Source organism: Heterodontus francisci, chromosome 48 (genome assembly GCF_036365525.1).
Source record: "Heterodontus francisci isolate sHetFra1 chromosome 48, sHetFra1.hap1, whole genome shotgun sequence".
Lineage (NCBI taxonomy): Eukaryota > Metazoa > Chordata > Chondrichthyes > Heterodontiformes > Heterodontidae > Heterodontus > Heterodontus francisci.
Window position 1 is genome coordinate 1,621,212 of NC_090418.1, and position 25,979 is coordinate 1,647,190.

At 51.6% G+C, this 25,979-nt stretch overlaps 1 protein-coding gene across 1 annotated transcript in view; it reads left to right on the top strand.

Annotated features, from left to right (window-relative positions):
• The window catches only part of LOC137357398 (disks large homolog 4), a 49,235-nt gene that overhangs the window by 16,528 nt on the left and 6,728 nt on the right, over positions 1-25,979 (top strand). Inside the window, exons 8-15 of the mRNA XM_068023735.1 lie at positions 2,682-2,858; positions 4,954-4,996; positions 5,969-6,005; positions 19,906-19,956; positions 21,080-21,181; positions 21,844-22,016; positions 23,119-23,228; positions 25,651-25,742. Coding sequence (XP_067879836.1) covers positions 2,682-2,858; positions 4,954-4,996; positions 5,969-6,005; positions 19,906-19,956; positions 21,080-21,181; positions 21,844-22,016; positions 23,119-23,228; positions 25,651-25,742 — 785 coding nt within the window. The remainder of the gene's footprint in view (positions 1-2,681; positions 2,859-4,953; positions 4,997-5,968; positions 6,006-19,905; positions 19,957-21,079; positions 21,182-21,843; positions 22,017-23,118; positions 23,229-25,650; positions 25,743-25,979) is intronic.

Below are 25,979 nucleotides of genomic sequence, written 5' to 3' on the forward strand. Positions count from 1 at the left end.
CCTTCCAGTATTTATCCAATTCCCTTTTGAAAGTTACTATTGAATCTGCTTCCACCGCCCTTTCAGACAGCGCGTTCCAGATCACAACAACTCACTGCGTAAAAACATTCTCCTCATCTCCCCCTCTGGTTCTTTTACCAATTATCTTCAATCTGTCTCCCTCTGGTTACCGAGCCTCCTGTCACTGGAAACACTTTCTCCTGAATTACTCGATCAAAACCCTTCATTTATTCTGAACACATCTATTAAATCTCCCCTTAACCTTCTCTGCTCTAAGTGATGCTGGGACTGTCTTCTTACCAAATACCGTTATTATCTCATGGTTTGTCAGGGAAATCCAGTCTGGGGCCTTTAAGGGACAGAGGGGAGGTGAAGAGGAATCGTGCAATGTCGGAGGGTCAGTACTGAGGGAGGGCTGCACTGTCGGAGGGTCAGTACTGAGGGAGTGCTGCACTGTCGGTGGGTTGGCACTGAGGGAGTGCCGCACTGTCGGTGGGGCAATACTGAGGGAGTGCCGCACTGTCAGAGGGTTAGTACTGAGGGAGTGCCGCACTGTCAGAGCGTCAGTACTGAGGGAGCACTGCATTGTCGGAGGGTCAGTACTGAGGGAGCACTGCACTTTCAGAGGGTCAGTACTGAGGGAGAGCCGCACTATCGGAGGGTCAGTACTGAGGGAGCGCCGCATTGTCGGAGGGTCAGTACTGAGGGAGTGCCGCACTGTCGGAGGGTCAGTACTGAGGGAGTGCCGCACTGTCGGAGGGTCAGTACTGAGGGAGCACTGCACTGTCGGAGGGTCAGTACTGAGGGAGCGCCGCATTGTCGGAGGGTCAGTACTGAGGGAGTGCCGCATTGTCAGCGGGTCAGTACTGAGAGAGCGCTGCACTGTTGGAGATGCTGTGTTTGGAATGAGACATTAAGCAAGTTCTCCCTGTGTCTGCGTGGGTTTTCTCCGGGTGCTCCGGTTTCCTCCCACAAGCCAAAAGACTTGCAGGTTGATAGGTAAATTGGACATTATAAATTGTCACTAGTATAGGTAGGTGGTAGGGAAATATAGGGACAGGTGGGGATGTTTGGTAGGAATATGGGATTAGTGTAGGATTAGTATAAATGGGTGGTTGATGGTCGGCACAGACTCGGTGGGCTGAAGGGCCTGTTTCAGTGCTGTATCTCTAATCTAATCTAATCTAATCAAACCATGGCCTCTCTGTCCTCTGAGGTGAATGTAAAAGAGCCCAAGGCCACTATGATGAAGAACAGGGGAGTTCTCCTGGTGTCCTGGCAAGTGTTTATCCTGAAGGAACAGCACTAGATTAGTTCAAAAACAAAATACAGAAAGTGCTGGAAATACTCAGCAGGTCAGGCAGAATCCGTAGAGACAGAAGCAGAGTTAATGTTTCAGGTCTGTGTGACATTTCCTGTTTTTGTTCCCGGAATTTGTTTCTGTGTTTCCTACATTAGAAACAGTGGCTACACGTCAAATGGGTCACTGCTCCGGGAGCCCGGGTCACTGCTCCGGGAGCCCGGGTCACTGCTCCGGGAGCCCGGGTCACTGCTCCGGGAGCCCGGGTCACTGCTCCGGGAGCCCGGGTCACTGCTCCGGGAGCCCGGGTCACTGCTCCGGGAGCCCGGGTCACTGCTCCGGGAGCTCGGGTCACTGCTCCGGGAGCCCGGGTCACTGCTCCGGGAGCCCGGGTCACTGCTCCGGGAGCCCGGGTCACTGCTCCGGGAGCTCGGGTCACTGCTGCGGGAGCCCGGGTCACTGCTGCGGGAGCCCGGGTCACTGCTGCGGGAGCCCGGGTCACTGCTGCGGGAGCTCGGGTCACTGCTGCGGGAGCTCGGGTCACTGCTGCGGGAGCTCGGGTCACTGCTGCGGGAGCCCGGGTCACTGCTGCGGGGGCCCGGGTCACTCCTCCGGGAGCCCGGGTCACTGCTCCGGGAGCCCGGGTCACTGCTCCGGGAGCCCGGGTCACTGCTGCGGGAGCTCGGGTCACTGCTCCGGGAGCCCGGGTCACTGCTCCGGGAGCCCGGGTCACTGCTCCGGGAGCCCGGGTCACTGCTGCGGGAGCTCGGGTCACTGCTGCGGGAGCTCGGGTCACTGCTGCGGGAGCTCGGGTCACTGCTCCGGGAGCCCGGGTCACTGCTGCGGGAGCCCGGGTCACTGCTGCGGGAGCTCGGGTCACTGCTGCGGGAGCTCGGGTCACTGCTGCGGGAGCTCGGGTCACTGCTGCGGGAGCTCGGGTCACTGCTGCGGGAGCCCGGGTCACTGCTGCGGGAGCCCGGGTCACTCCTCCGGGAGCCCGGGTCACTGCTCCGGGAGCCCGGGTCACTGCTGCGGGAGCTCGGGTCACTGCTCCGGGAGCCCGGGTCACTGCTGCGGGAGCCCGGGTCACTGCTGCGGGAGCCCGGGTCACTGCTGCGGGAGCCCGGGGTCACTGCTGCGGGAGCCCGGGTCACTGCTCCGGGAGCCCGGGTCACTGTTCCGGGAGCCCGGGTCACTGCTCCGGGAGCCCGGGTCACTGCTCCGGGAGCCCGGGTCACTCCTCCAGGACCCCGGGTCACTGCTTCTGGAGCTCGGGTCACTGCTCCGGGAGCCCGGGTCTCTAGTCCAGTAAGATAACGGCTACACTACCCTACCTGTGTTTACTGTAATGTCACTCACTCTCACTCCTGTTCCCCCTCAGAGCACTGTTTGACTACGACAAGACAAAGGATTGTGGATTCCTCAGCCAAGCTCTCAGCTTCCGATTCGGTGACATCTTGCACGTGATCGATGCTTCGGATGAGGAATGGTGGCAGGCCAGAAAGGTTCATTCAGACGGAGAAAGTGAAGAGATTGGATTTATCCCTAGCAAGAGGAGGTATAACAAGTGGGAGGGTCAAATTTCATCCTTAAATATTGCCAAATGTATCCGGGGGCTGGCTGTCACCATGGCTCAGTGGGTCACACGTTCGCCTCGGAGTCAGCAGGTTATGGAGACTTGATCACAAAGACCCAGGCCAACACTCCAGTGCAGAACTGAGGGAGTGCTGCACTGTCGGGACAGTACTGAGAGGGTGCTGCATGTCAGATGGTCAGTACTGAGGGAGTGCTGCTCTGTCGGTGGGACAGTACTGAGGAAGTGCTGCACTGTCGGTGGGTCAGTACTGAGGGAGTGTTGCACTGTCGGTGGGACAGTACTGAGGGAGCGCTGCACTGTCGGAGGGTCAGTACTGAGCGAGTGCTGCACTGTCGGAGGGTCAGTACTGAGGGAACGCTGCACTGTCGGAGGGTCAGTACTGAGGGAGTGCTGCACTGTCGGGATAGTACTGAGAGGGTGCTGCACTGTCAGATGGTCAGTACTGAGGGAGTGCTGCTCTGCCGGTGGGACAGTACTGAGGGAGTGCTGCACTGTCGGTGGGACAGTACTGAGGGAGTGCTGCACTGTCGGTGGGACAGTACTGAGGGAGTGCTGCACTGTCGGTGGGACAGTACTGAGGGAGTGCTGCACTGTCGGTGGGACAGTACTGAGGGAGTGCTGCACTGTCGGTGGGACAGTACTGAGGGAGTGCTGCACTGTCGGTGGGACAGTACTGAGGGAGTGCTGCACTGTCGGTGGGACAGTACTGAGGGAGTGCTGCACTGTCGGTGGGACAGTACTGAGGGAGTGCTGCACTGTCGGTGGGACAGTACTGAGGGAGTGCTGCACTGTCGGTGGGACAGTACTGAGGGAGTGCTGCACTGTCGGTGGGACAGTACTGAGGGAGTGCTGCACTGTCGGTGGGACAGTACTGAGGGAGTGCTGCACTGTCGGTGGGACAGTACTGAGGGAGTGCTGCACTGTCGGTGGGACAGTACTGAGGGAGTGCTGCACTGTCGGTGGGACAGTACTGAGGGAGTGCTGCACTGTCGGTGGGACAGTACTGAGGGAGTGCTGCACTGTCGGTGGGACAGTACTGAGGGAGTGCTGCACTGTCGGTGGGACAGTACTGAGGGAGTGCTGCACTGTCGGTGGGACAGTACTGAGGGAGTGCTGCACTGTCGGTGGGACAGTACTGAGGGAGTGCTGCACTGTCGGTGGGACAGTACTGAGGGAGTGCTGCACTGTCGGAGGGTCAGCACTGAGGGAGTGCTGCACTGTCGGAGGGTCAGCACTGAGGGAGTGCTGCACTGTCAGAGGGTCAGCACTGAGGGAGTGCTGCACTGTCGGTGGGACAGTACTGAGGGAGTGCCGCACTGGCAGAGGATCAGTACTGAGGGAGTGCTGCACTGTCGGAGGGTCAGTACTGAGGGAGTGCTGCACTGTCGGAGGGTCAGTACTGAGGGAGGGCTGCACTGTCGGAGGGTCAGTACTGAGCGAGTGCTGCACTGTCGGAGGGTCAGTACTGAGAGGGTGCTGCACTGTCGGAGGGGCAGTACTGAGGGAGTGCTGCACTGTCGGTGGGACAGTACTGAGGGGGTGCTGCACTGTCGGAGGGTCAGTACTGAGGGAATGCTGCTCTGTCGGCGGGACAGTACTGAGGGAGCGCTGCACTGTCGGAGGGTCAGTACTGAGGGAGTGCCGCACTGTCAGATGGTCAGTACTGAGGGAGTGCTGCTCTGTCGGAGGGTCAGTACTGAGGGAGTGCTGTATTGTCAGAGGTGCTGACTTTTGGATAAGACTTTAAACTGCCATCCCAGGTGGACGTAATATATCCCGTTTACCAATTGGGCAGCTCCCTGACCCCTCGCAATAATGTTTTGGTTATACGTGTTCTACGTTGTACATGGTGAGCCCTGCATGACCGAATCACATCTCGCTAACTTGCTCTAAAGCTGAACTCTTCGTGTGAACCACAGTCTCACATCTACTACTTTACTGAGATATGGAAATTCATGGCACTGATTTATACCCAAGAGGCTCTGTGCTGATTTGTGGTAATTAAGTAGGTTCTTTATTCTCCCTTCGATGACAGTGTTTTTAATGTTCCTGACAGGGTTGAACGAAAGGAGTGGCCAAGACTAAAGAGCAAGGAAAGGGTAAGGATAGAGATGATAATCGTAGCTAAATCCGGTGACACGGTGGAGGCAGAGGAGCAGGGCGATCAGTACTCAGTTGGGAATGGAACCAACCATCACACATGACAAAGTGTCTGAGTTTCCATGTGGAAAATGAGCCTCATGAGTACTTTGTACATGAGCATGCTCAGTTGGTAACGGGAGTCAAGGGAGGCGGAGCTAACAGGCGGCAACAATATCCATGTGGAGGAAGGGTTATGTTAATGAGGCCAAATCATTGGCGGCCGTGCCTTCAGTTGCCTGGGCCCTAAGCTCTGGAATTCCCTCCCTAAACCTCTCCGCCTGTCTCTCCTCCTTTAAAACGTTCCTTAAGGCCAAGCTTTTGGTCACCTGTCCTAATATCTCCCTATGTGGCTCAGTGTTAAATTTTGTTTGATATTCACTCCTGTGAAGAACCTTGGGATAATTTACTACATTAAACGTGCTATATAACTGCAAGTTGGTGTAAGTGAGATCAGTGCCTGTACGTAAAATGGAGCCAAGGCCTGGACCACTGTAGCTGGGACTCTTATAATACCCTTCCTGTTCATAGAGTGATACAGTACAGGAGGCCATTTGACCCACTGCATCTGTGCAGGCTCTTTGAAAGAGCTATCCAATTAGACCCACTCCCTCAGCTCTTTCCCCATTGCCCTGTAATTTTTTTCCCTTCAAGTATTTATTCAGTTCCCTTTTGAAAAGTATGATTGAATCTGTGTTTCTATGTAGAGGAGAGTCCATTGTGAGCAGCAAATACTAAACTAAAAGAAGTAGAGTAAATTGCTCTTTCACCGAGAAGGGAGTGTTTGGGGCCCTGGACAGTGGGAATGGAGGGGGTTAAAGGGTGGGTGTTGCATCTCCTATGTTTGCATGGAAAGATGCCATGGGAAGGCACTGGTGAATGTAGCTCAGTTCTCTTCTGAATAAACACTGTACTTTCTGTTTGGTGACTAGGAGATCCCAGGTCTTGGCGATGGTGGAGGCTCGCAAGGTAAGGTGCCATTCAGGAGGCTGCAGCATGAGTTAGTAACCCTAGTTTTTATATGCCAATCCCAGGTCTTGTTTGAACAGTAACAGCTCCTTCGAATTGTGAAGTTATTAGTGAAATAGACCACAGTTGTGAAATTACTCCTCCGCTCGGCAATATTTAAATTCAAATCAAATTCTTTCCGAATCCAAATCTGGGATGAATACCACATGATAAATTACTCCCTACACAGGAACAGGAGGAGGCCATTCAGCCCCTCTACTCACTTGCACAGGAACAGGAAGAGGCCATTCAGCCCTTCTACTCAATTGCACAGGAACAGGAGGAGGCCATTCAGCCCTTCTACCCAATTGCACAGGAACATGAGGCCATTCAGCCCCTCTACTCAATTGCACAGGAACAGGAGGAGGCCATTCAGCCCTTCTACTCAATTGCACAGGAACATGAGGAGGCCATTCAGCCCCTCCATCCTATTGCACAGGAACAGGAAGAGGCCATTCAGCCCCTCCATCCTATTGCACAGGAACAGGCCATTCAGCCCCTCCATCCTAATGCACAGGAACAGGAAGAGGCCATTCAGCCCCTCCATCCTATTGCACAGGAACATGAGGAGGCCATTCAGCTGCTCAAGCCTGTTGCACCATTCTGTGGGATTGTGACTGATCTGTCTCTTAACCCCATGTACCCACCTTGGTTCAGTAACTCTGAATCGCCTTACACAGCAAAAATCTATCAATCTGAGTTTTGAAATTTTCAAGTAACCCCCAGCCACAACAGCTTTGTGGGTTGGAGGAGAGTGCGAACTCCAAAGATCGTCCTTACCCCTCCCCCCCCAATCTATACAGACTGACCTTGCCCTTCTTCCCCCAATCTATACAGACTGACCTTACCCCTCTTCCCCCAATCTATACAGACTGACCTTACCCCTCTTCCCCCAATCTATACAGACTGACCTTACCCCTCTTCCCCAATCTATACAGATTGACCTTGCCCCTCTCCCCCAATCTATACAGACTGACCTTACCCCTCTCCCCCAATCTATACAGATTGACCTTACCCCTCTCCCCCAATCTATACAGACTGACCTTACCCCTCTTCCCCCAATCTATACAGACTGACCTTACCCCTCTTCCCCCAATCTATACAGACTGACCTTACCCCTCTCCCCCAATCTATACAGATTGACCTTACCCCTCTCCCCCAATCTATACAGACTGACCTTACCCCTCTCCCCCAACCTATACAGACTGACCTTACCCCTCCCCCCCCAATCTATACAGATTGACCTTACCCCTCTTCCCCCAATCTATACAGACTGACCTTACCCCTCTCCCCCAATCTATACAGACTGACCTTACCCCTCTTCCCCCAATCTATACAGACTGACCTTACCCCTCTCCCCCAATCCATACAGATTGACTTTACCCCTCTCCCCCAATCTATACTGACTGACCTTACCCCTCTCCCCTAATCTATACAGACTGACCTTACCCCTCTCCTCCAATCTATACAGACTGACCTTACCCCTCTCCCCCAATCTATACAGATTGACCTTACCCCTCTCCTCCAATCTATACAGACTGACCTTACCCCTCTCCCCCAATCTATACAGATTGACCTTACCCCCTCTCCCCATTACACAGATTGACATTAGCCCCTCACCCCCATTACACAGATGGACCTTACCCCCTGTCCCCCATTACACAGATGGACCTTACCCCCTGTCCCCCATTACACAGATGGACCTTACCCCCTGTCCCCCATTACACAGATTGACCTTACCCCCTCTCCCCCATTACACAGATTGACCTTACCCCCTCTCCCCATTACATAGATTGACCTTCCCCCTCTCCCCAATTACACAGATTGACCTTACCCCCTCTCCCCCATTACACAGATTGACCTTACCCTCTCTCCCCATTACACAGATTGACATTAGCCCCTGATCCCCATTACACAGATTGACCTTACCCTCTCTCCCCATTACACAGATTGACCTTACCCTCTCTCCCCCATTACAGATTGACCTTACCCTCTCTCCCCCATTACACAGATTGACCTTACCCTCTCTCCCCCATTACACAGATTGACCTTACCCTCTCTCCCCCATTACACAGATTGACCTTACCCCTCTCCCCCATTACACAGATTGACCTTACCCTCTCTCCCCCATTACACAGATTGACCTTACCCTCTCTCCCCCATTACAGATTGACCTTACCCTCTCTCCCCCATTACACAGATTGAACTTACCCCTTCTCCCCCATTACACAGATTGACCTTACCCCTCTCCCCCATTACACAGATTGACCTTGCCCTCTCTCCCCCATTACACAGATTGACCTTACCCCCTCTCCCCCATTACACAGATTGACCTTACCCTCTCTCCCCCATTACAGATTGACCTTACCCTCTCTCCCCCATTACAGATTGACCTTACCCTCTCTCCCCCATTACACAGATTGAACTTACCCCTTCTCCCCCATTACACAGATTGACCTTACCCCTCTCCCCATTACACAGATTGACCTTACCCCCTCTCCCCATTACACAGATTGACCTTACCCCTCTCCCCCATTACACAGATTGACCTTACCCTCTCTCCCCCATTACAGATTGACCTTACCCTCTCTCCCCCATTACAGATTGACCTTACCCTCTCTCCCCCATGACACAGATTGACCTTACCCTCTCTCCCCCATTACACAGATTGACCTTACCCCTCTCCCTCTTCTACACAGATTGACCTTACCCTTCTCCCCATTACACAGATTGACCTTACCCCCTCTCCCCAGTACACAGACTAACCTTACCCCCTCTCCCAATTACACAGATTGACCTTACCCTCTCTCCCCCATTACACAGATTGACCTTACCCTCTCTCCCCCATTACACAGATTGACCTTACCCTCTCTCCCCCATTACACAGATTGACCTTACCCTCTCTCCCCCATTACAGATTGACCTTACCCTCTCTCCCCCATGACAGATTGACCTTACCCTCTCTCCCCCATTACACAGATTGAACTTACCCCTTCTCCCCCATTACACAGATTGACCTTACCCCCTCTCCCCCATTACACAGATTGACCTTACCCCTCTCCCCCATTACACAGATTGACCTTACCCTCTCTCCCCCATTACAGATTGACCTTACCCTCTCTCCCCCATGACACAGATTGACCTTACCCTCTCTCCCCCATTACACAGATTGACCTTACCCCTCTCCCTCTTCTACACAGATTGACCTTACCCTTCTCCCCATTACACAGATTGACCTTACCCCCTCTCCCCAGTACACAGACTAACCTTACCCCCTCTCCCAATTACACAGATGGACCTTACCCTCCCTCCCCCATTACACAGATTGCCCTACCTCTCTCCCCCATTGCACAGATTCACCTTACCCCTCTCCCCCATTGCACAGATTCACCTTACCCTCTCTCCCCCATTACACAGATTGACCTTACCCCTTCTCCCCATTACACAGATTGACATTAGCCCCTCACCCCCATTGCACAGATGGACCTTACCCCCTGTCCCCCATTACACAGATGGACCTTACCCCCTGTCCCCCATTACACAGATTGACCTTACCCCCTCTCCCCCATTACACAGATTGACCTTACCCCCTCTCCCCATTACATAGATTGATCTTACCCCTCTCCCCCATTACACAGATTGACCTTACCCTCTCTCCCCATTACACAGATTGACATTAGCCCCTGATCCCCCATTACACAGATTGACCTTACCCTCTCTCCCCCATTACACAGATTGACCTTACCCCTCTCCCCCATTACACAGATTGACCTTACCCTCTCTCCCCCATTGCAGATTGACCTTACCCTCTCTCCCCCATTACACAGATTGACCTTACCCTCTCTCCCCCATTGCAGATTGACCTTACCCTCTCTCCCCCATTACACAGATTGACCTTACCCTCTCTCCCCCATTACACAGATTGAACTTACCCCTTCTCCCCCATTACACAGATTGACCTTACCCCCTCTCCCCCATTACACAGATTGACCTTACCCCCTCTCCCCCATTACACAGATTGACCTTACCCCCTCTCCCCCATTACACAGATTGACCTTACCCTCTCTCCCCCATTGCAGATTGACCTTACCCTCTCTCCCCCATTACACAGATTGACCTTACCCTCTCTCCCCCATTGCAGATTGACCTTACCCCCTGTCCCCCATTACACAGATGGACCTTACCCCCTGTCCCCCATTACACAGATTGACCTTACCCCCTCTCCCCCATTACACAGATTGACCTTACCCCCTCTCCCCATTACATAGATTGACCTTCCCCCTCTCCCCAATTACACAGATTGACCTTACCCCCTCTCCCCCATTACACAGATTGACCTTACCCTCTCTCCCCATTACACAGATTGACATTAGCCCCTGATCCCCATTACACAGATTGACCTTACCCTCTCTCCCCATTACACAGATTGACCTTACCCTCTCTCCCCCATTACAGATTGACCTTACCCTCTCTCCCCCATTACACAGATTGACCTTACCCTCTCTCCCCCATTACACAGATTGACCTTACCCTCTCTCCCCCATTACACAGATTGACCTTACCCCTCTCCCCCATTACACAGATTGACCTTACCCTCTCTCCCCCATTACACAGATTGACCTTACCCTCTCTCCCCCATTACAGATTGACCTTACCCTCTCTCCCCCATTACACAGATTGAACTTACCCCTTCTCCCCCATTACACAGATTGACCTTACCCCTCTCCCCCATTACACAGATTGACCTTGCCCTCTCTCCCCCATTACACAGATTGACCTTACCCCCTCTCCCCCATTACACAGATTGACCTTACCCTCTCTCCCCCATTACAGATTGACCTTACCCTCTCTCCCCCATTACAGATTGACCTTACCCTCTCTCCCCCATTACACAGATTGAACTTACCCCTTCTCCCCCATTACACAGATTGACCTTACCCCCTCTCCCCATTACACAGATTGACCTTACCCCCTCTCCCCATTACACAGATTGACCTTACCCCTCTCCCCCATTACACAGATTGACCTTACCCTCTCTCCCCCATTACAGATTGACCTTACCCTCTCTCCCCCATTACAGATTGACCTTACCCTCTCTCCCCCATGACACAGATTGACCTTACCCTCTCTCCCCCATTACACAGATTGACCTTACCCCTCTCCCTCTTCTACACAGATTGACCTTACCCTTCTCCCCATTACACAGATTGACCTTACCCCCTCTCCCCAGTACACAGACTGACCTTACCCCCTCTCCCAATTACACAGATTGACCTTACCCTCTCTCCCCCATTACACAGATTGACCTTACCCTCTCTCCCCCATTACACAGATTGACCTTACCCTCTCTCCCCCATTACACAGATTGACCTTACCCTCTCTCCCCCATTACAGATTGACCTTACCCTCTCTCCCCCATTACAGATTGACCTTACCCTCTCTCCCCCATTACACAGATTGACCTTACCCTCTCTCCCCCATTACACAGATTGAACTTACCCCTTCTCCCCCATTACACAGATTGACCTTACCCCCTCTCCCCCATTACACAGATTGACCTTACCCCTCTCCCCCATTACACAGATTGACCTTACCCTCTCTCCCCCATTACAGATTGACCTTACCCTCTCTCCCCCATGACACAGATTGACCTTACCCTCTCTCCCCCATTACACAGATTGACCTTACCCCTCTCCCTCTTCTACACAGATTGACCTTACCCTTCTCCCCATTAAACAGATTGACCTTACCCCCTCTCCCCAGTACACAGACTAACCTTACCCCCTCTCCCAATTACACAGATGGACCTTACCCTCCCTCCCCCATTACACAGATTGCCCTACCTCTCTCCCCCATTGCACAGATTCACCTTACCCCTCTCCCCCATTGCACAGATTCACCTTACCCTCTCTCCCCCATTACACAGATTGACCTTACCCCTTCTCCCCATTACACAGATTGACATTAGCCCCTCACCCCCATTGCACAGATGGACCTTACCCCCTGTCCCCCATTACACAGATGGACCTTACCCCCTGTCCCCCATTACACAGATTGACCTTACCCCCTCTCCCCCATTACACAGATTGACCTTACCCCCTCTCCCCATTACATAGATTGATCTTACCCCTCTCCCCCATTACACAGATTGACCTTACCCTCTCTCCCCATTACACAGATTGACATTAGCCCCTGATCCCCCATTACACAGATTGACCTTACCCTCTCTCCCCCATTACACAGATTGACCTTACCCCTCTCCCCCATTACACAGATTGACCTTACCCTCTCTCCCCCATTGCAGATTGACCTTACCCTCTCTCCCCCATTACACAGATTGACCTTACCCTCTCTCCCCCATTGCAGATTGACCTTACCCTCTCTCCCCCATTACACAGATTGACCTTACCCTCTCTCCCCCATTACACAGATTGAACTTACCCCTTCTCCCCCATTACACAGATTGACCTTACCCCCTCTCCCCCATTACACAGATTGACCTTACCCCCTCTCCCCCATTACACAGATTGACCTTACCCCCTCTCCCCCATTACACAGATTGACCTTACCCTCTCTCCCCCATTGCAGATTGACCTTACCCTCTCTCCCCCATTACACAGATTGACCTTACCCTCTCTCCCCCATTGCAGATTGACCTTACCCTCTCTCCCCCATTACACAGATTGACCTTACCCTCTCTCCCCCATTACACAGATTGAACTTACCCCTTCTCCCCCATTACACAGATTGACCTTACCCCCTCTCCCCCATTACACAGATTGACCTTACCCTCTCTCCCCATTACACAGATTGACCTTACCCTCTCTCCCCCATTACACAGATTGACCTTACCCTCTCTCCCCCATTACACAGATTGACCTTACCCCTTCTCCCCCATTACACAGATTGACCTTACCCCCTCTCCCCCATTACACAGATTGACCTTACCCTCTCTCCCCCATTACACAGATTGACCTTACCCTCTCTCCCCCATTACACAGATTGACCTTACCCCTTCTCCCCATTACACAGATTGACCTTACCCCCTCTCCCCCATTACGCAGATTGACCTTACCCCTCTCCCCCATTACACAGATTGACCTTACCCTCTCGCTCCCCCATTACACAGATTGACCTTACCCCCTCTCCCCCATTACGCAGATTGACCTTACCCCCTCTCCCCCATTACACAGATTGACCTTACCCCCTCTCCCCCATTACACAGATTGACCTTACCCCCTCTCCCCCATTACACAGATTGACCTTACCCTCTCTCCCCCATTACACAGATTGACCTTACCCTCTCTCCCCCATTGCAGAGATTGACCTTACCCTCTCTCCCCCATTACACAGATTGACCTTACCCCCTCTCCCCCATTACACAGATTGACCTTACCCCCTCTCCCCCATTACACAGATTGACCTTACCCCCTCTCCCCCATTACACAGATTGACCTTACCCTCTCTCCCCCATTACACAGATTGACCTTACCCTCTCTCCCCCATTACAGATTGACCTTACCCTCTCTCCCCCATTACAGATTGACCTTACCCTCTCTCTCCCCCATTACACAGATTGACCTTACCCCCTCACCCCACATTACACAGATGGACCTTACCCCTTCTCCCCATTACACAGATTGACCTTACCCCCTCTCCCCCATTACACAGATTGACCTTACCCTCTCTCCCCCATTACACAGATTGACCTTACCCTCTCTCCCCCATTACACAGATTGACCTTACCCCTTCTCCCCATTACACAGATTGACCTTACCCTCTCTCCCCCATTACACTGATTGACCTTACCCTCTCTCCCCCATTACAGAGATTGACCTTACCCTCTCTCCCCCATTACACAGATTGACCTTACCCTCTCTCCCCCATTACAAAGATTGACCTTACCCCTTCTCCCCATTACACAGATTGACCTTACCCCCTCTCCCCCATTACACAGATTGACCTTACCCTCTCTCCCCATTACACAGATTGACCTTACCCCCTCTCCCCCATTACACAGATTGACCTTACCCCTTCTCCCCATTACACAGATTGACCTTACCCCCTCTCCCCCATTACACAGATTGACCTTACCCTCTCTCCCCCATTACACAGATTGACCTTACCCTCTCTCCCCCATTACACAGATTGACCTTACGCTCTCTCCCCCATTACACAGATTGACCTTACCCTCTCTCCCCCATTACAGATTGACCTTACCCTCTCTCCCCCATTACAGATTGACCTTACCCTCTCTCCCCCATTACACAGATTGACCTTACCCCTTCTCCCCATTACACAGATTGACCTTACCCCCTCTCCCCCATTACGCAGATTGACCTTACCCTCTCTCCCCCATTACACAGATTGACATTAGCCCCTCACCCCAATTACACAGATTGACCTTACTCCCTCTCCCTCTTCTACACAGATTGACCTTACCCCCTCTCCCCAGTACACAGACTAACCTTACCCCCCTCTCCCCATTACACAGATTGACATTAGCCCCTCACCCCCATTACACAGATGGACCTTACCCCCTCTCCCTCATTACACAGATTGCCCTACCTCTCTCCCCCATTGCACAGATTCACCTTACCCCTCTCCCCCATTGCACAGATTCACCTTACCCCTCTCCCTCATTTCACAGATTGAGCTTATCCCCACTCCCCCATTAGACAGATTGACCTTACCCCCTCTCCCCCATTACAGATTGACCTTACCCTCTCTCCCCCATTACAGATTGACCTTACCCTCTCTCCCCATTACGCAGATTGATCTTACCCTCTCTCCCCCATTACAGATTGACCTTACCCTCTCTCCCCCATTACAGATTGACCTTACCCTCTCTCCCCCATTACACAGATTGACCTTACCCTCTCTCCCCCATTACAGATTGACCTTACCCCCTCTCCCCATTACGCAGATTGATCTTACCCCTCTCCCCCATTACACAGATTGATCTTACCCCTCTCCCCCATTACACAGATTGATCTTACCCTCTCTCCCCCATTAGACAGATTCACCTTACCCCTCTCCTCCATTAGACAGATTGACCTTACCCCCTCTCCCCATTACGCAGATTGACCTTACCCTCTCTCCCCCATTACAGATTGACCTTACCCTCTCTCTCCCATTAGACAGATTGACCTTACCCCCTCTCCCCATTACGCAGATTGATCTTACCCCTCTCCCCCATTACACAGATTGACCTTACCCTCTCTCCCCCATTACACAGATTGACCTTACCCTCTCTCCCCATTACACAGATTGACCTTACCCTCTCTCCCCCATTACAGATTGACCTTACCCTCTCTCCCCCATTACACAGATTGACCTTACCCCTTCTCCCCATTACACAGATTGACCTTACCCCCTCTCCCCCATTACACAGATTGACCTTACCCCTTCTCCCCATTACACAGATTGACCTTACCCCTTCTCCCCATTACACAGATTGACCTTACCCTCTCTCCCCCATTACACAGATTGACCTTACCCTCTCTCCCCCATTACACAGATTGACCTTACCCCCTCTCCCCCATTACACAGATTGACCTTACCCTCTCTCCCCCATTACAGATTGACCTTACCCTCTCTCCCCCATTACACAGATTGACCTTACCCCTTCTCCCCATTACACAGATTGACCTTACCCCCTCTCCCCCATTACACAGATTGACCTTACCCTCTCTCCCCCATTACACAGATTGACCTTACCCTCTCTCCCCCATTACACAGATTGACCTTACCCTCTCTCCCCATTACACAGATTGACCTTACCCTCTCTCCCCCATTACAGATTGACCTTACCCTCTCTCCCCCATTACACAGATTGACCTTACCCCTTCTCCCCATTACACAGATTGACCTTACCCTCTCTCCCCCATTACAGATTGACCTTCCCCTCTCTCCCCCATTACAGATTGACCTCACCCTCTCTCCCCCATTACAGATTGATCTTACCCTCTCTCCCCCATTACACAGATTGACCTTACCCTCTCTCTCCCCCATTACACAGATTGACCTTACCCTCTCTCCCCCATTACAGATTGACCTTACCCTCTCTCCCCCATTACACAGATTGACCTTACCCCTTCTCCCCATTACACAGATTGACCTTACCCTCTCTCCCCCATTACAGATTGACCTTACCCTCTCTCCCCCATTACACAGATTGACCTTACCCCTTCTCCCCATTACACAGATTGACCTTACCCTCTCTCCCCCATTACACAGATTGACCTTACCCTCTCTCCCCCATTACACAGATTGACCTTACCCTCTCTCCCCCATTACACAGATTGACCTTACCCCCTTTCCCCATTACACAGATTGATCTTACCCTCTCTCCCCCATTACACAGATTGACCTTACCCCCTCTCCCCCATTACACAGATTGACCTTACCCTCTCTCCCCCATTACACAGATTGACCTTACCCTCTCTCCCCCATTACACAGATTGACCTTACCCTCTCTCCCCATTACACAGATTGACCTTACCCTCTCTCCCCATTACACAGATTGACCTTACCCTCTCTCCCCCATTACACAGATTGACCTTACCCTCTCTCCCCCATTACACAGATTGACCTTACCCTCTCTCCCCCATTACACAGATTGACCTTACCCTCTCTCCCCATTACACAGATTGACCTTACCCTCTCTCCCCATTACACAGATTGACCTTACCCCTCTCCCCATTACACAGATTGACCTTACCCTCTCTCCCCATTACACAGATTGACCTTACCCTCTCTCCCCATTACACAGATTGACCTTACCCCTCTCCCCCATTACACAGATTGACCTTACCCTCTCTCCCCCATTACACAGATTGACCTTACCCCCTCTCCCCCATTACACAGATTGACCTTACCCTCTCTCCCCCATTACACAGATTGACCTTACCCCTTCTCCCCATTACACAGATTGACCTTACCCCCTCTCCCCCATTACACAGATTGACCTTACCCTCTCTCCCCCATTACACAGATTGACCTTACCCTCTCTCCCCCATTACACAGATTGACCTTAGCCTCTCTCCCCATTACACAGATTGACCTTACCCTCTCTCCCCCATTACAGATTGACCTTACCCTCTCTCCCCCATTACACAGATTGACCTTACCCCTTCTCCCCATTACACAGATTGACCTTACCCTCTCTCCCCCATTACAGATTGACCTTACCCTCTCTCCCCCATTACAGATTGACCTTACCCTCTCTCCCCCATTACAGATTGATCTTACCCTCTCTCCCCCATTACACAGATTGACCTTACCCTCTCTCTCCCCCATTACACAGATTGACCTTACCCTCTCTCCCCCATTACAGATTGACCTTACCCTCTCTCCCCCATTACACAGATTGACCTTACCCCTTCTCCCCATTACACAGATTGACCTTACCCTCTCTCCCCCATTACAGATTGACCTTACCCTCTCTCCCCCATTACACAGATTGACCTTACCCCTTCTCCCCATTACACAGATTGACCTTACCCTCTCTCCCCCATTACACAGATTGACCTTACCCTCTCTCCCCCATTACACAGATTGACCTTACCCTCTCTCCCCCATTACACAGATTGACCTTACCCCTTCTCCCCATTACACAGATTGATCTTACCCTCTCTCCCCCATTACACAGATTGACCTTACCCCCTCTCCCCCATTACACAGATTGACCTTACCCTCTCTCCCCCATTACACAGATTGACCTTACCCTCTCTCCCCCATTACACAGATTGACCTTACCCTCTCTCCCCATTACACAGATTGACCTTACCCTCTCTCCCCATTACACAGATTGACCTTACCCTCTCTCCCCCATTACAGATTGACCTTACCCTCTCTCCCCCATTACACAGATTGACCTTACCCTCTCTCCCCATTACACAGATTGACCTTACCCTCTCTCCCCATTACACAGATTGACCTTACCCCTCTCCCCCATTACACAGATTGACCTTACCCTCTCTCCCCATTACACAGATTGACCTTACCCTCTCTCCCCATTACACAGATTGACCTTACCCTCTCTCCCCATTACACAGATTGACCTTACCCCTCTCCCCCATTACACAGATTGACCTTACCCTCTCTCCCCATTACACAGATTGACCTTACCCCCTCTCCCCCATTACACAGATTGACCTTACCCTCTCTCCCCCATTACACAGATTGACCTTACCCTCTCTCCCCATTACACAGATTGACCTTACCCTCTCTCCCCATTACACAGATTGACCTTACCCTCTCTCCCCATTACACAGATTGACCTTACCCTCTCTCCCCCATTACAGATTGACCTTACCCTCTCTCCCCCATTACACAGATTGACCTTACCCCTTCTCCCCATTACACAGATTGACCTTACCCTCTCTCCCCCATTACACAGATTGACATTAGCCCCTCACCCCAATTACACAGATTGACCTTACCCCTCTCCCTCTTCTATACAGATTGACCTTACCCTTCTCCCCATTACACAGATTGACCTTACCCCCTCTCCCCAGTACACAGACTAACCTTACCCTCTCTCCCCCATTACACAGATTGACATTAGCCCCTCACCCCAATTACACAGATTGACCTTACCCCTCTCCCTCTTCTATACAGATTGACCTTACCCTTCTCCCCATTACACAGATTGACCTTACCCCCTCTCCCCAGTACACAGACTAACCTTACCCCCTCTCCCCATTACACAGATTGACATTAGTCCCTTCCTCCCCCATTACACAGATGGACCTTACCCTCCCTCCCCCATTACACAGATTGACCTTACCCCCTCTCCCCCATTACACAGATTGCCCTACCTCTCTCCCCCATTGCACAGATTCACCTTACCCCTCTCCCCCATTTCACAGATTGAGCTTATCCCCACTCCCCCATTAAACAGATTCACCTTACCCCTCTCCCCCATTAGACAGATTGACCTTACCCCCTCTCCCCATTACGCAGATTGATCTTACCCCTCTCCTCATTACACAGATTGACCTTACCCCCTCTCCCTTATTACACAGATTGGCCTTACCCCTTCTCCCCCATCTACACAGATTGACTTTACCCCTCTCCTCCATCTACATTGTTGGGGGTCACAGCAAAGTGACCGTGAGCGGGGTGATTTTCACCATCCTTGGGCTGATGGGTGTCTGACCTTCTCCGCTTGGAATGTGTGCATGTGTGTTAGGGTCAACACAAGACAGGCTCCTTCGTGACGCTCAAATGGTTAAACAGCCTTCTTATTCTCATTGCCGAAACTCTGCTGTCTTTTATCCTAACTCACACCAAGTCCCATTCACTCATCACCCATTGTGCTCGTTGACCTTTATTGGCTCCCAGTCCAGAATGTCAGTGTGTAAATCCGTTCATGGCCTCTCCCCTCCCTAACTCTGTAACCTCCTCCAGCCCCACAACGCTCTGAGATCTCTGTGTCCTCCAGTTCCTGCCTCTTACCCGTCCCCAATTTTAATGGCTCCACCATTGGCAGCCGTGCCTTCTGCTGCATGGAGCCCTAAACTCTGGAATTTCCTCCCTAAACCTCTTCGCCTCTCTCACCTCCTTCAAGATGCTCCTTAAAACCTACATAGGTGAACGAGCTTTTGTTCACCTGTCCTAATATCTCCTTTTGTGGCTCAGTGTCAAATTCTGTTTGTTAATTGCTCCTGTGAAGCACCTTGGAAAGTTTTACCACAATAAAGGTGCTACAGAAATACACGTTTTTGTTCAAACATGTCCATCCATTTAGCGTTGGCTAATTTCCCATCATCCCATGTGTCCAATTCCTGAATCAAGTTAGCGAGTGTTAGATATTCTTGAGCTGTGACTTCTAACAATATTTCTTTTGCTTCAGGGAGCCGGGATGAGCGTGTGTTGAGCTATGAGGCGGTTTTACAGATGGAAGGTGAGCTACACTACTGAAACTGCTTCCAAATAATCTCCTGCTAGGGCCCAAAGATCGTGGGTCGCGGCTGATACACCCAGTGCAGTACTGAGGGAGTGCTGCACTGTCAGAGGGTCAGTACTGAGGGAGTGCTGCACTGTCAGAGGGTCAGTACTGAGGGAGTGCTGCACTGTCAGAGGGTCAGTACTGAGGGAGTGCTGCACTGTTGGAGGGTCAGTACTGAGGGAGCGCTGCACTGTCGGAGGGTCAGTACTGAGGGAGTGCTGCACTGTCAGAGGGTCAGTACTGAGGGAGTGCTGCACTGTCAGAGGGTCAGTACTGAGGGAGCGCTGCACTGTCGGAGGGTCAGTACTGAGGGAGCGCTGCACTGTCGGAGGGTCAGTACTGAGGGAGTGCTGCACTGTCAGAGGGTCAGTACTGAGGGAGTGCTGCACTGTTGGAGGGTCAGTACTGAGGGAGCGCTGCACTGTCGGAGGGTCAGTACTGAGGGAGTGCTGCACTGTCAGAGGGTCAGTACTGAGGGAGCGCTGCACTGTCGGAGGGTCAGTACTGAGGGAGTGCTGCACTGTCAGAGGGTCAGTACTGAGGGAGTGCTGCACTGTCGGAGGGTCAGTACTGAGGGAGCGCTGCACTGTCAGAGGGTCAGTACTGAGGGAGCGCTGCACTGTCGGAGGGTCAGTACTGAGGGAGTGCTGCACTGTCAGAGGGTCAGTACTGAGGGAGCGCTGCACTGTCGGAGGGTCAGTACTGAGGGAGTGCTGCACTGTCAGAGGGTCAGTACTGAGGGAGCGCTGCACTGTCGGAGGGTCAGTACTGAGGGAGTGCTGCACTGTCGGAGGGTCAGTACTGAGGGAGTGCTGCACTGTCGGAGGGTCAGTACTGAGGGAGTGCTGCACTGTCGGAGGGTCAGTACTGAGGGAGTGCTGCACTGTCGGAGGGTCAGTACTGAGGGAGTGCTGCACTGTCGGAGGGTCAATACTGAGGGAGTGCTGCACTGTCGGAGGGTCAGTACTGTGACTACACTTCTAAAAGTACTTGGTTGGCTGTAAAGTGCTTTGGAATGTCTCGAGGATGTGAAAGTCGATATAGAAATGCAGTTGTCTTCTCTGTTTATTGTTTGCAGTACACTATGCTCGTCCAATTATCATTTTGGGGCCCACCAAGGACAGAGTGAATGATGATTTGCTTTCTGAATTCCCGGATAAGTTTGGATCTTGTGTTCCACGTGAGTATGTGCACCTGGATACTCTGGTCCATGAGGTCTGAGGAAAGCTTCAATGATATTGGCACTCTTTCAATTCTGATCGTGGGAGATTGAAACCCCTTTAGACAGCCCTTGCTATTTTTATTATACCTTATTGCTGGCCCTGACTGATCCAGTTTTCACTGGGGCTACGAGTCCCACCACCAGGATCACTGAGCTGGATCTGATGATGTAAGAACCAAGACTCAGTTCACTGGCATTAATCTCTTTGAAACTGAATTAATGAACAGTTTTTACTGACATCGCTGTGTTGGCCAGTGAGTTGGAGGCAGAATGAGAGATCAAACAACCAACAGTCTGTTTATTCATCAAATAGCAAACAGAGTCTCTGAACTACAGCAAAGTCTCCCGATAAAGCAGGATGAATTCTCCAGCGAAATGCAGTGAGTGGAGGATAGTTACACAATACAAATGATGCGTGTAAAATCAATCCCAGTCACTTCGAGTAGTGTGGACTCCAGGCATGATTGAGGGGGGAATTACCCAATCATCTCCATACCGGCTGGGAATCCTGGCCTTGCTATAAGCAGCTTATGAATAAAACGAATGCAACTGAACCCAATTCATTCCTCACCCCATTACCCAACAATGAAGCATTGAAATATCTTCCTGTCTCTCCTCAGACACGACTCGACCAAAGCGTGACTACGAGGTGGATGGGCGAGACTATCACTTTGTGGCATCGCGTGAACAGATGGAGACAGATATTCAGAGTCACAGATTTATTGAGGCGGGCCAGTACAACAGCCACCTGTATGGGACCAGCGTCCAGTCGGTACGGGAGGTGGCGGAGCAGGTAAACACTGCGGCACGTATTGGGGTCAGCGGGGCTGGTTCTGGGGAACGGGACGTGTTCCTACATCAAATACCCTATATAGATTGGGGCAGTTGGGCGAGGTACTAGAGGGAATATTGCTCACAGCTAACAGTGAAGGAGGGGAGAGAGTTGAGTGTGCTCCCCTCAGTAGAGATGTTGTTTCAATGAGAGCCAACACAACACTCCCAGAGAAATACAGGCTCTAATTAAACTTCAAGTCTGGTGTTTACTGAAATTCCAAAGACCACTGCTGCTCCCTAGTGCTGGCTCTGTGTATTACAAGTCTCTATCACTGTATATTGGGGTACCCAGCTAGTACTGACTGGTATATTGGTAATACTAGTATATGGTAATAATAGTGTAGAGTATTGGCTTGTGGCTGATGTGTATATCATTGATTGGTTCTTTTGCCAATCACTTTAACTCATGAGGAAAAAATTTGTTTATACAGCGAGTGGTTAGGATCTGGAATGCACTGAGTGTGGTGAAGGCAGATTCAATCGAGGTTTTCAAACCGGAATTGGATAAGCACCCGAAGTGAAACAATTTGCAGGGCAATGAGGAAGGGTGGGTGAATGAGATGAGCTGAATTGCTCTTGCAGAGAGTCAGCAAGGAGTCTGGGCCGAATGCTCTCCTTCTGTGCTGTAACCTTTCTGTGATTCCAATTACCAATGTGTAAATTAAATGATATGTTAACCTGTAGATCAGGGATTATCTTTCTGTCATTTTATATTTCAGTTTCCGTCCATCTTTAATCTCTTGCTATCTAATGCCTCTATTCTGTGCTGTCTTTCTACCCGTCATCTCTGCCTATTTATGTCTACGTTTTTGAGCTTTTCAGCTAGTTTGCAACCTTCATTTCTCTAGTCTTTCCTGCTCCTCCACCTCTTTTCCTTCCTACTCTGTAACTTTCTATCAATTTGTATACAGATTGATTGTATTTGTGTTTCCAGTGTTTTCCCTCCCTCTCTCTCTCTGTCAGTGCCTGTACCAATGGGTTGTCCTCCACAATACCCTCTCTGTGCCTGCTTCTGGCCTCTGTCTGCTCTCAGTAAAGTCAATATCCTTTCCCGCTTGCAGGGTAAGCATTGCATCTTGGACGTCTCAGCAAATGCAGTGAGGAGATTGCAGGCGGCACACCTTCACCCCATCGCCATTTTTATCAGACCCAAGTCCCTGGAAAATATCCTGTGAGTATTAAATGGCAAGTTTCTACATTCTAGGTGCAATTGTGTTAACAGCCTGTGACCAGTCAGGCCATTCATCCCATCACAGGCTAGTGCTCCGCCATGTCTCTGTTTCCCCTGTGCATGGTTTGCCTTGTACCCCGTTGTCCTGTACCGCTGTTGCCTCCATCCCAGTTTGCCCCATGCCATTTGCTTCCCTGTTACTGCTGCATGTCCCCATATTCTGTTACCCCTATCCTTCTGGTCCCCTTCCCTTTCCCATAATGACACCCAGCAGCATTTGACTGCCCCCAGTATCTGTCTGACAGACTGGTCCTTTCATTCTTTCTAGTAGCTGTTTATGGTTGCCCTGCTGGTTTAAAGTCTTTATATGCTGATCCCACTGCACTGAGCTTGAAGTTGCTTTCTTCTTTCTCCGCAGCTTTGTCCTGTATTGTATAATTATCTTGAATTGTTCCCCTTCCTATTTACTTTTGGGATCAGGCTCATTGCTCAGCCCTGCATTTTCTCCACTGTCTTTACCTCCTTTCAGTGTCCTAGCACTTTCAGTTGGACATATTAATCTATGGGGTCAAATCTCCTTCTGCAAAGGGTCATGTAACATTGCCCCAGCCTGCATTTTAATGTAGTGATAGCCCCATCCTGTGTAATGCAGATATGACCAGGAACACCGATCTAAAAGGCTCAGTGACCCACCAACACCTTTGGGAATGCACCATCCAACTAACAGCGCAAGTCACTCAGTGGGTAACATTCTCACCTCTCAGTCAGAAGGTTGTAGCTTCAAGATCCACTCCAAAGACTTGAGCCCATAATCCAGGCTGACACATCAGTGCAGCACTGACAGTCCATTGTACTGTCGGAGGGTCAGTACTGAGGGAGTGCTGCGCTGTCGGAGGGTCAGTACTGAGGGAGTGCTGCGCTGTCGGAGGGTCAGTACTGAGGGAGTGCTGCGCTGTCGGAGGGTCAGTACTGAGGGAGTGCTGCGCTGTCAGAGGGTCAGTACTGTGGGAGCGCTGCATTTTCGGAGGGTCAGTACTGTGGGAGCGCTGCACTGTCGGACGGTCAGTACTGTGGGATTTCTGCACTGTCGGAGGGTCAGTACTGAGGGAGTGCTGCGCTGTCGGGTCAGTACTGTGGGATTGCTGCGCTGTTGGAGGGTTAGTACTGTGGGAGTGCTGCACTGTCGGAGGGTCAGTAATGAGTGAGTGCTGCACTGTCGGAGGGTCAGTAATGAGTGAGTGCTGCGCTGTCGGAGGGTCAGTACTGAGGGAGTGCTGCACTGTCGGAGGGTCAGTACTGAGGGAGTGCTGCACTGTCGGAGGGTCAGTACTGAGGGAGTGCTGCGCTGTCGGAGGGTCAGTACTGAGGGAGTGCTGCGCTGTCGGAGGGTCAGTACTGAGGGAGTGCTGCACTGTCGGAGGGTCAGTACTGAGGGAGTGCTGCACTGTCGGAGGGTCAGTAATGAGGGAGTGCTGCACTGTCGGAGGGTCAGTAATGAGGGAGTGCTGCACTGTCGGAGGGTCAGTAATGAGGGAGTGCTGCACTGTCGGAGGGTCAGTAATGAGGGAGTGCTGCATTGTCGGAGGGTCAGTAATGAGGGAGTGCTGCATTGTCGGAGGGTCAGTACTGAGGGAGGGCTGCGCTGTCGGAGGGTCAGTACTGAGGGAGTGCTGCGCTGTCGGAGGGTCAGTACCGAGGGAGTGCTGCACTGTCGGAGGGTCAGTAATGAGTGAGTGCTGCATTGTCGGAGGGTCAGTAATGAGGGAGCGCTGCAGTGTCGGAGGTTCAGTACTGAGGGAGCGCTGCGCTGTCGGAGGGTCAGTACCGAGGGAGTGCTGCACTGTCGGAGGGTCAGTAATGAGTGAGTGCTGTACTGTCAGAGGGTCAGTACTGAGGGAGGGCTGCGCTGTCGGAGGGTCAGTACTGAGGGAGTGCTGCACTGTCGGAGGGACGTTGCCGAGGGAGGTGCCATCTTTTGGATGAGATGTTAAACCAATGCTCCATCTGTTCTCTCAGATGTACATAAAAGATCCCATGGCCACTATTGGAAGAAGAGCAGGGGGGAGTTCTCCCCGGAGTCCCGGGGCCAGTATTTATCCCTCAACCAACATCAGTAAAAAAGTGATCTGGTGATTGCTGTGAGAACTCTCTGTGGGCAAACTGCCTGCCAGGTTTCCTACATTACACAGTGACTGCACTTCAAAATAACTTCATTGGCTGCAAAGAGCTTTGGGAGACGCCTCCTGAGGTGGTGAAAGACGCTATAGAAATGCAAGTCTTGTGAATGGAAGTAAATTAAAATTGCAGGATGTTTGATTGGTGTGGGTGGGAAATGTGAGCTGAGTTAGGCTGCCGACTGTGGTGCTAATGTAGTTGGAATAGATGAAGGAAGTTTTCAGTTGGTCTGTGCTTTGTATTACAGGGAGATTAACAAACGGCTGACAGAGGAACAGGCTCGTAAGGCCTATGAGAGGGCCGTGAAATTGGAGCAGGAGTTCACCGAGTGTTTCTCAGGTGTGTGACTAGCGTGCAAGCTATTACCCTTGACCATATTCCACTGTGACATTCTTTGAAGGATGAGGTTTGTGTTCCCCCAGCAGACCCTCGACCAAGTACCTCAGAAGTTGTTTGGTGATACAGAACTTGAGAATTGCTGAAAATAGAGACATGTTGTCGAAGCTTTTTGTCTTGCACTCATCAGGACAATCTGCAAGAATAACCAATGTAAGGGAAAACAACAACTTATACTGC